The following is a 10,783-nucleotide window of genomic DNA, read 5'->3' on the forward strand; positions in this document are numbered from 1 at the left end:
TTAAAAAAATTTCTGTGTATATCTCTCCTTTTGCCATATAAGTTTAAAAAATATCTAAGCCTTTCTAATAGCAAACTCATGTAAATTCAGTTTCTCTTCAATAACGTTATAATTACAAAAATATATGAATCTCTTACTCTGGAAAAAAGATTGGTGGAAAACTCTGATTAGGTATAAATCTGGTGAAAATCTACATCTAAAGCATAAAAATATTTTCTTATCATTTTCTCATTTATAAACCTGGCACTTAGACTTTTTTTTATTTACTTGAGATCTCTTATGAAATTACAATATATAGCTACTCTGGAATAGCTAAGCTTCATAGGACTAAACCGATTTAAGGCAACTGTGAGGAATGCTAGTCAAAATTCAGGATGTTTTCATGGCTTAAGAGAAAATGAGAATATAGTTATATTCATACCTAAGCATGCTGTTTAGAAAAAAAAAAAAAAACATATGTCTGAACACTTTAAAAGTTCAGGGTGTTAAAAATTGTAAATCTGTTCAAAACCCAGAATGATTTTTCTTTTTTTCTCGACTCATAATCCTCTTCAAGTTAAGGCTGCTGTTCCAAAATCGAGATTCAGTTAAAAAGTGATGATATTCAAAACTCATGATACTTTTTAAAACTTAACATGCTTTTCAATTATTGAAATGCTATTCAAAACGAAAGATTTTGTTCAGAACAAAAGTTGTTCGTCTAAACTCAGGAAACTCTTCAAATTCTGAGATGCTGTTTTAAATATTATTTATGACCCTTTTCAAAACGAAAGTTGCTGCTCAAAACTCATAAAATGTTTTCAGAAATCAAGATGCTATTCAGTGGTCAAAAATCCTCATTCAAAATCCACTCACATGGCTTTGTAATGCGTTTGTCCTCGAGAGAATAGACTTCACATCCACTCTTGCCAAGCCTTTCTTTTTTGTCAGTCTTCTAATCCCTCATATCTTACTTTGATGGGTCTTATTTCCAGTTATTCCCAATTTACTAATCTTCTCAACTTTCACCTATCCATACAAGCTACATCATATTAGCGAGAGGTTTGGCAGTGTAATGTTTTGCAGTGAGGCATGGTAGTGTGGTGTGTAGAAGTGATGGGTTTGGCAGTATGATGCGTAACAGTGAGAGGTGCGGCAGTGTGATGTTATGTACTGTAGTGTGAGGTATGGTCATGTGATGTGTAATGGTGTGAGGTGTGGCAGTGTAAAGTATGGGATCTTGCTGCTCCAACATGGCATGTATTTCTGCAGTTATTTTCAGCATCCTAATTCTTCTGTTTAACTTTATATCTCACAGGTTTAACAAGCTATTTATTTATTTCATCCTGGTTATCAAACATGGCGTTCTTTTTCTTCCTTCGTATCATTAGTCTGGCCTTGGTTTAAGTTTGATAGTTTCTTCTTAGCACTACTGTATCATATTTTCAACATATAACTCCATTGCGGTGTGATTTTCTTCCCTCATATCTTCAGGTATCATCAGGTGTTGTCATTTGCTCTCGAGGTGTTGAATGTTGACACTTTCGATCCCATAGGAGTGGTAGGCTGGTGATGGTGGTGGATGGTTTGGCTTGGTGCAATTTGGTCTTCTCTGTTTTGGGTGGTTGACCTTGGGTTGCTTCTTAGGCCACATTTGTGCCGGCACTCAGCTGTAAAAGGAATCATCACCATTATCATCGTCACTGTCATCATCATCATCATCATCATTATCATCACTTTCTTTCACCACGAATGCATGGGGTGGGAGAAATCTAAAAACAGGAACAGGAAGAAAAAAAACAGATCATTGTCATTTTATTATTATTTTTATTATTATTATTATTATTATTATTATTATTATTATTATTATTATTATTAGTAGTAGTAGTAGTAGTAGTAGTAGCAGTAGTAGTAGTAGTAGTAGTAATATTGGGAGATTTTTATCATTATCATCATCATAAGTATTAGCTTACAGTAGGCCGAAGAAGTCATTTTTAACTCAGGTAAGTCAGATTAAATCAGGTGGGATTATTTTACGTTTGCATGCATTATTGTATGTTTGATCAAGTCGTCTAGGCATGGTCATATGAGATAGGCTGAGATCAGCTCAGTTCAGGTTAGGTTACATCAGGTTAGGTTAGGTCTGTGTAAAGTAGGTTAGGGTAGGTCGTCATGTCAAGCAGGTTCGTTAGGTTAAGTTTGTGTAAGGTTGGTTAGGGTAGGTCATGCCATGTCAGGACAGGGCAGGGAAGCTCGGGTTGGTTTAGGTTAGGTTAGGCTAAGTTTCAACAGTATACTTCTGGCTAAGTGTGGTTAGGTCATGTAAGGTTATGTGTGTGTAATGTAGGTCAGGCTAGGTCAGATCAGCTTACCCCAAGGCCGAAGGAACGGACGACAATGATGAGGTAGATCCATACAGCCATGATGATTAGCACGGCAATGGTGTAGCCGATGGTGAAGTTGACGACGATGGTGATGATGGCGAGGATGATGTTGATCGCCACCATCACTGCCATGCCCCACACCCACGCCATCACGAAGCCACGACGCTCCTGCAGGCGTAACACTCATTAGAAGATGGCGGAAGGTTAGGTGAGGTCAAGTTAGGTTGGATAACATTAGGCAAGTTGTGTTTGAGTAGGTCTGGTTGGGTTGGGTTGGGTTGGGTCACTTGTGGAGAGTTTAACTGTGTTGTGTTAGGGTAGAGAAAATTAAGTTGAGTAGAGCTGAATAACATTAGGTAAGTTAGACTGTGCTGTGTCACGTTAAGTCAGGTTGGGTTGGGTTGGGTTGGGTAAGTAGTTAAATCGTGATGCGTTGGATTAGTTTTAGATAAACACGTATGTACCAAAGTAATCATGAAACTGAATTTGCTGAGGCATGTCACATCTATGTAAGTGATTCCCAAAAATAATATTAGATGTTCATTTTATAAAACACAACAAAACCGTCTTAAAAATCGCTATTTCCAAGGCATAGAGAAGGAGTACAGTACAGTATTTGGAATAGCCTGTCTAGCAAAATTAGGTGCTTACAATATCATCTTATGCCAATGGACCAAATTACAGTGAGAGTTGGCAATCGCTTCCCTTTCTGACACCTCCAGTAACATAATAAATCGCTAAGGAAGTGGTGTCATGGAAATAGTACTACTCGCCAGTGAAAGAAAGTACGACCCTGCGTGAGTGACCTACCTGACGGATGCCTTGGATGAGGAGGATACTGAGGATGATGACGATGAGGTTGATGACCAGAGAGACCCATCCTGACGGGATACCTGTCAACGGAAGCGGCAGTGATTAGAGAGAGAGAGAGAGAGAGAGAGAGAGAGAGAGAAATTTAGTTACTCGATGCTGATACCCACACAAGTCATCGGAAATATGGCCACACCTCAGATGTAAGCCTTAGTGGTCCACATCCGTTGGAGAGCCTTAAACTAGACCACCAGGCATCACTACATCAAGTGAGTGGATGGTGGGAGCCTATCTCTCTTTCCCTCACACACACACACACACACACACACACACACACACACACACACACACACACACACACACACACACACACACACACACAGTCCTTTCTAACATTATTAAATTCTACCAAGCCACAGAAATCGAAGTTAATCAGGGAAAACTATGATAAAAAAACGAATATAAAATACACTTACCTCTGATTCCGATGTACACTCCATAGATGGCGTTGATGATGGCCAGAACCTGTGAAATAAAGGGAATTAGAACTGGGAAACTGGAGGGGGAGACCGAGGATGAGATGGAGGGATGGAATCGGGAGATATATGAAAGAAGAGGGTGTAAGTTGGAGGGGAGGGCAATGAAATATCAGGGACAGGGCGACATGGAGGCGTTTTATTTGCAGCCACCACTTACGGGATTAAGACGTCTGACTATAAAAGATATATATATATATATATATATATATATATATATATATATATATATATATATATATATATATATATATATATACAGTAGAGAGAGAGAGAGAGTGCAAAATAAATCGCAGAGGAGATGGTGCTAGGATGCCATCGAAGCCTTTTTTTTTTTTTTATATTAACGACTTTGCACTTAGGCTTTTAACAGTCCGTACCCTGGGCTCAGCAGCCATTCAAAGTACAGTATAATGCACTTTCACATGTCACCACTTCGGCACTAACACCCACCGTCCATACTAAATAATTATACAGTATGCTAGAACTGCCTTATCTTCGCGCATTTTAATATTAGACGCTTGCTGACACCCTAGCGAACCCACATGTCACCCCTTCGGCTTTAACACCCACCGTCTGTACTCAGTTCATTTTTATTATTAGATGCTTACTTCCACCCTAGCACACCCAGTTTTTGTCTTACCAAAGTGACTATACCGATGGCCATGGAGCCGCTACGGAGGCTACACCCGCAGCAGCAGGTGCCCACTACGCATTTGTGCTCGCTCATCCTGTAGAGGGGGAAAGTACGTAGAGTTAGTACATGTAATTGAGTTAGAGTACAGCGTATAAGTTTCCATTTGTGGTGGTGATGATGATGATGATGGCGGTGGTGATGGTGGTGAAGATGTTGTTGTTGTTGTTGTTGATAGTGGTGGAGGAGGTGTTGTTGTTCTTGATGAAGGTAGTGGTGGTAGTAGTGGTGGTGGTGATGGTGATCAAGGTGAACAACTCAAATACATAATGTTCCTTAAACTAAAGCGCCGTTTTCTATCCTGACAAAGATCCCTAGCCGCTTTCAGCTCAGTTGATGACCAAGTATAGTCAGATTGAAGAGTCGATTCCAATAGTAACCAAGGAGACTCAATTACACCTCATAACTAAGGTTCACAGAATTTCACGCAGCCACGACTGTAGTTTTTTACCTTAATTTATCCCATATTTTCGTCCTTTTGCATTCTATTTCACGTTGCTCAGTGGTAAAGTAGGACAGTACAACGCCTACACATCCTCTCCATAGCACTTCTTCGTGACTGGCACCATGAGGCTGTTATGACAATTCAACATTCAAGAAAGATGGCATTTTAACACAATACTACATCTTTACATCCTTTCCATATCACTTCTTCGTGACCAGCACCATTCTCGTGTTAAGAAATTACGACAGCTCAGTTTACAAGATGAAGATGGCAATTTTAGTCCCAGTTAGAGTGAAAAGAAGATAGTAAGCAAGTTTAATAATGACTTTGATAGTAAGCAAGTTTAAGTAATGGCCTTGATATAACAGGTAAAAATAAACCAATTAGAGTACAAGGTAAATTAAGATGCATCGTTAGCTTCTCATTATTATTATTATTATTATTATTATTCGACATTTTACTCAGTATAATCATTCACTTACCGCACCCACCCACACACTCACCCATAACCTTTACAAAAATTACTCACGCACCCCTCCCCCACACACACAGTCACCCACGCACATGCACCCACACTTGGTCCTCAATCCACGCGTCCTCCTACACACACACACACACACACACACACACACACACACACACACACACACACACACACACACACGCATTGTTTTGTCACAATTTCTCTCTCTCTCTCTCTCTCTCTCTCTCTCTCTCTCTCAACATTCCTCGACTTCCTTCACCTTATTAAATTCTGACACGCACCCACTTGAATCACCCTCCCTCACACACACACACACACACACACACACACACACACACACACACACACACACACACAACCTTATCCATGCCATGTGATTACTCTCCTACACTTTCATCCTCTCTCTCTCTCTCTCTCTCTCTCTCTCTCTCTCTCTCGAGAATTTGTATGGGGCATACAGCTGATTTCAGTGTGTAATTCACCGGGTCGGTCAGGATCACTTGATGGTCGTGATCGTCAGCTTTTACCCTCCCGGAAGGGAGCTGAAAGCTCATATAGTCCGATCTAAGGGCAAGGCTGTGACCTTCACACACGCACACATCCGTCCCCTTGCTCAAGGGGGACAGTAACCGCCCACTTCGTCAGTGAAACTTTTCGCAACCTGAGCGAGGCGCGAACTCCCGTCCACCAGTAGGCAAGCGGGAACGTGTGTGTGTGTGTGTGTGTGTGTGTGTGTGTGTGTGTGTGTGTGTGTGTGTGTGTGTGTGTGTGTGTGTGTGTGTGTGTGTGTGTGTGTGTGTGTGTGTGAGGTCATATCTGTACTTTCTCTGTGTGTACAGCTGTTCTCAGTTGGGTCAGTGTGTTTTTGAGAGAGAGAGAGAGAGAGAGAGAGAGAGAGAGAGAGAGAGAGAGAGAGAGAGAGAGAGAGAGAGAGAGAGAGAGAGAGAGAGAGAGAGAGAGAGAGAGAAAGAGAGAGAGAGAGAGAGAGAGAGAGAGAGAGTGTGTGTGTGTGTGTGTGTGTGTGTGTGTGTGTGTGTGTGTGTGTGTGTGTGTGATGTCATGTCTGTAGTCACATTCAAATACCAGTATGATAATCCTGACCTTTAGTTATACCCCTTCAGGTCGACGACGCTAAAATACTTCAATGCTCTCTCTCTCTCTCTCTCTCTCCCCTCTCCCACATACAACCTGCTCCTCATGCGCGCTCGTACACACACACACACACACACACACACACACACACACACACACACACACACACACACACACACACACACACACAACTCCCCCTTCCCCTTCATCACAAAAGATCCTGCCTGTTAGCAAAAATAAAATATATAAGGCGTCCTCGGGCTGAAGAAACTAATTTACTCGCCACCCAAAAAAAAAAAAAGAGAGAGAAAAGAAGGGAAAAGGAGAAAATGAAAGAAAAATGAAAAAATATATATAAACAGAAAAATTGTCAAGTCCTCAGTTAATTTTTTTTTAATGCCATTTCTTTTCCACATAATTTTTCTTCCCCCTCTCTCACCCCATCCCCCCACCCTCTGCCATATACACGTCCTCTCTCCCCCTTTCCCTCCCATCTAATCTCCCTTGCATAGAATTATTCACCGTGTCCGCCTCTCCCCTCCCTCTATCCTCCCACCCACCCCTTCCACCCTCCCCCTCCCTCTCCTCCCCCCGCTCCGTCCCAACCCCCAACTCCCCTTCCTTCCTCCTTCTCTCCCTTGAACCTCCACCCACACTACTCCCACACTTTGTATAACACTCCTTTACTCTCTCTCTCTCTCTCTCTCTCTCTCTCTCTCCTAATCTGAGTAAAATCACTTGGGTTTAGCATAAGTTATCATACTGAAGGGGTAATGGTGAAGTAGTTTGGCAGATGATGATGATGACTGTGATAATACTGATTGTGAAGATGAACTGTGTGTGTGTGTGTGTGTGTGTGTGTGTGTGTGTGTGTGTGTGTGTGTGTGTGTGTGTGTGTGAAAAGAATAAGAAGTAAAAGATGATGATGATGATGATGATGGTGATGATGAATGGAGATGATGATGATGATGATGAAGATGATGATGGAAAAGGTGGATTTGGCAATTTGAGACAGTGATGGCAGTAACGGTGGTTGATATGGTGGTGGTAGTTGTGGAAATGGTGGTAGTGGTAATGGTGGTAGTGGTGGAAATGAGGGTAGGGATGTTGTTGGTATTGGTGGTAGCAATGGTGGTAGTGGTGATATATGTGGTTGATGTGGTAGTGGGTGGTGGTGGTGGAAGTGGTAGTGGTGGTGGAAATGGTGGTAGTGGTTGAGAGGTGATAGTGATGGTTGTGGTAGTGGTGATAATTCTCGTGGGTTGTATTGGGTTGGAGAGGAAGTTGGGAGGAGGGGGTCGTTGCTGAGGAGGGACAGAAATGCTTTGAGGCGCTTCAACGTCGAGGCCGTCCCTTATTAAATGTGCCGTCGGGTAGTGGATAGATATACAGGTAGATACATAAACAAGCATATAGATAAATGAATAGACAGGAGGGCGCAGACAGATATACAAATGGATGGATGGATAGGGATGGATAGATAGAGGGAGACAGGTAGATACTTTAAGTAGATGGATAACCAGGTAGACTCACTGATAGATACTTAGATAAACAAACACAGACTAATGAATGAAGAGATAGATGAATGCCCAAGCAGATAGACTGATAGATGAAGAGATAGATGGATAACTAGGTGGATAGAAATATAAAGGAAGAGGCCGATATCAGTTTAAAAAGATATACGGTAAAATGTTAAGATCCGAAGATTAAGTGCTTTTTTTATGCTTATTTTCTCCCCAGGGCATTGATGTGTTATTGATATTGCTTACCTGCATACCGGTACTTGTTAGCCTTGAGATGGTGTTGTAAGGATTAGAGCAGTGGCTGGTGTACTGGTGTTGGTTGTGGCAGTGGTGATGGTGTAGGTGGTGGTGATGATGGTTGGTGTGGTGGTGGTGGTGTTAGCAGTGGTGATGATGCAGATGGTGATGATGATGGTTAGTGTGGTGGTGTTGATTGTGGCAGTGGTGATAGTGTAGGTGGTGATGATGATGGTTGGTGTACTGGTGTTGGTTGTGGCAGTGGTGATGGTGCAGGTGGTGATGATGATGGTGGATGGTGTGGTGGTGTTCGTTGTGGCAGTGGTGATGGTGAAGATGGTAATGCTAATAGTGATGATGATGATGGTGGTGGTTGATGTGGTGGTGTTCGCTGTGCCAGTGGTGATGATGGTGGTAATGCTAGTAGTGATGATGATGATGGCTTTTTTTGTAATAGTGGTGCTGGTTTGTGGTGGCGACTTTGCATATAGTGGCTGTGGATGTTGGATGTGGTTGTGGTGGTGGTGGTGGTAGCTGTAGTAGGTGGTTGTGTGGTAATAATGTATGAAGATCCCATGTGTGGTATGGTAGTACTGTGGTATGATGGTGTGATGTGATGACGTGGTGTGGTTTGTTGTGGCGGTGTGGTTTGGTGTGGTGGTGTGGAGTGTTGTGGCGCGTTGTGGTGGTATGGTGTACGTTGTGGCTGTGTGGTGTGAGGTGGTGTGATGTGGTGTGGTGGATTGCTGTGATGTGGTGTGTGGTGGTGTGATGTCGTGGTGTGGTGTAGTAGTAGTTGTTATAGTAGTTGTTCCCTAGGCAGTCTGGCCGCACAGCCCCGAGTCCCTAAAGAAGGCCATGGTTGAGACAGGGCCACTCCCAGGCTCTCGGGCTCCGTGAGGGGACGGGAGGGTTTGCGGTGGTTTGGCCCCCATGCTGTCCTCCTACGCCTCGACAGCCTCAGGGGGGTGGACCCACGACGAAGACGCCACCGCTCCAGGTCCTGTGGTGTGGTGTGGTGTGGTGGTGTGGTTTGGTGCGATGACATGGTGAAGTGGTGTGATGACGTGGTGTGGTGTGCGTGGTGTGGTGTGTGGTGGTGAGGGCATAGCAACTGGCCTTGAAGTGTCCCCCCCTTACCATCCCCCCTCCCCTCCTCCCCCGTCTCCCCTCTCACCCTCCTCTCGCTTTCTCCCTCTTTCCTTCCCTCTCAGCGTCTCTCCCCGTCTCTCCCTCCCCTTATTCTTTCCTTAACTCTCACTTCCCCTTCCTCTTTCCCTCTTCCATTTCTCCCTCTTCCTCCCCTCCCCTCTGTGTGTATATGTGTGTGTGTGTGTGTGTGTGTGTGTGTGTGTGTGTACTGTTTTACCACATAGTTAACAGCTACTTATAGTTTATTTTAGTACGGCCGACAAACTCCTCTTGAATGGCCAGGCGTGATTGGGACCCCTTAGCTCAATCAGCCCGAGAACGTCTTATTTGCTTCCTGTTACCAATGAACGATTTTATTCATCTTTCTTCTCTACTATCCTTGTCCTATTCTAGTACTTTAGTCTCTCTTGTAGGAGCTACCTAGAAGACTTTTCGAGCTGAAGGAGGGGAGGGGGTGATAAGAAAAGGATAACAACAGTACCAGTAGGCCAGCTGACCCATGATAAGCAGCTTCTATAAGAGTGTAATTAAACTACTGGAATAAGACAAGGATAGCAAGTAAGAAGGCTCTCCTCTGCGCACCAAACCCCTTAAGCCGAAACAGGAAGGAAAAACTGAGAAGCAACACCGCGCATTAAAGGAAAACTGGCGAGGAAATTTTGTAGGAAAGTGCGAAATGAGGAAAGATACGGCCTTCATTAACCCCTTCGGATAACAGGAACGATTTCGAAGTTACATAAAATCGTATGGAGTGAGCAAGAATAAATCAGAATAATAGGTAGCTGAATAAAATCGTCGGAAATGCGAGAATAAATGAAAATACTTTATTTTTTTTTTCGATAATTTAAACCGCATAAGAACCATTGCTATTTTATCTGTTTTGTATATGTTTTTTTTTTTTTTTTGTTATCCTATACATTTTTTTTTAATTATTTTACTAAGTTTGACCCATTTTTGATCTTTGCTAATGTTGAACTTATTATTTTTCTGTTTTTTGCTAATTCTGATTTTCTATCTTTTTCAGGGTTCATCATTTAAGGTAAGATGAATGACAGCTTTTCCCTCTGCAGTTTCAGATTTTTTTTTTTTTGCTCTCTCTCTCTCTCTCTCTCTCTCTTGTCGTCGTCGTCCAAGGTAAGATCAATTATTCTGGCCTTATCTTTTTAATTGCCACTTGACTTTTAGATTGATTTCTCCTTACTTTGCTTCCATTTTCTTTATTTTATCAATTTATTCTTCTATTTTCTGTATTTCATCAGTGTATTCTTCCATTTTCTTTTTATCAATGCATTTTCTTCTTTCCTTTTTCTGTATTTTATCGGTGTATTTTTCCCTTTCCTGTTTTTTTTTCGGTGCATTCTTCCATTTTGTGTGTTTTATCTGTGTATTCTTCCATTGCGTGTGTTTTATCAGTGTATTCTCCCGTTATCTGTGTTTTATCAATGCA

General features: G+C 42.3%; 1 protein-coding gene across 1 annotated transcript in view; it reads right to left on the reverse strand.

Moving 5' to 3' along the window:
• Positions 1-1,135: 1,135 nt before the first annotated feature.
• The window catches only part of LOC145404655 (uncharacterized), a 23,348-nt gene continuing 13,700 nt past the window's right edge, over positions 1,136-10,783 (reverse strand). The window contains exons 2-6 of the mRNA XM_080276183.1: positions 4,353-4,440; positions 3,650-3,698; positions 3,174-3,256; positions 2,352-2,531; positions 1,136-1,649 (exon numbers count right to left, since the gene is read on the reverse strand). Of these exons, the coding sequence (XP_080132309.1) occupies positions 1,623-1,649; positions 2,352-2,531; positions 3,174-3,256; positions 3,650-3,698; positions 4,353-4,439 (426 nt within the window). The 5' untranslated portion in view covers position 4,440 and the 3' untranslated portion in view covers positions 1,136-1,622. The remainder of the gene's footprint in view (positions 1,650-2,351; positions 2,532-3,173; positions 3,257-3,649; positions 3,699-4,352; positions 4,441-10,783) is intronic.

This window comes from Coenobita brevimanus, chromosome 64 (assembly GCF_032717465.1).
Source record: "Coenobita brevimanus isolate Jiangsu-jjx chromosome 64, ASM3271746v2, whole genome shotgun sequence".
Lineage (NCBI taxonomy): Eukaryota > Metazoa > Arthropoda > Malacostraca > Decapoda > Coenobitidae > Coenobita > Coenobita brevimanus.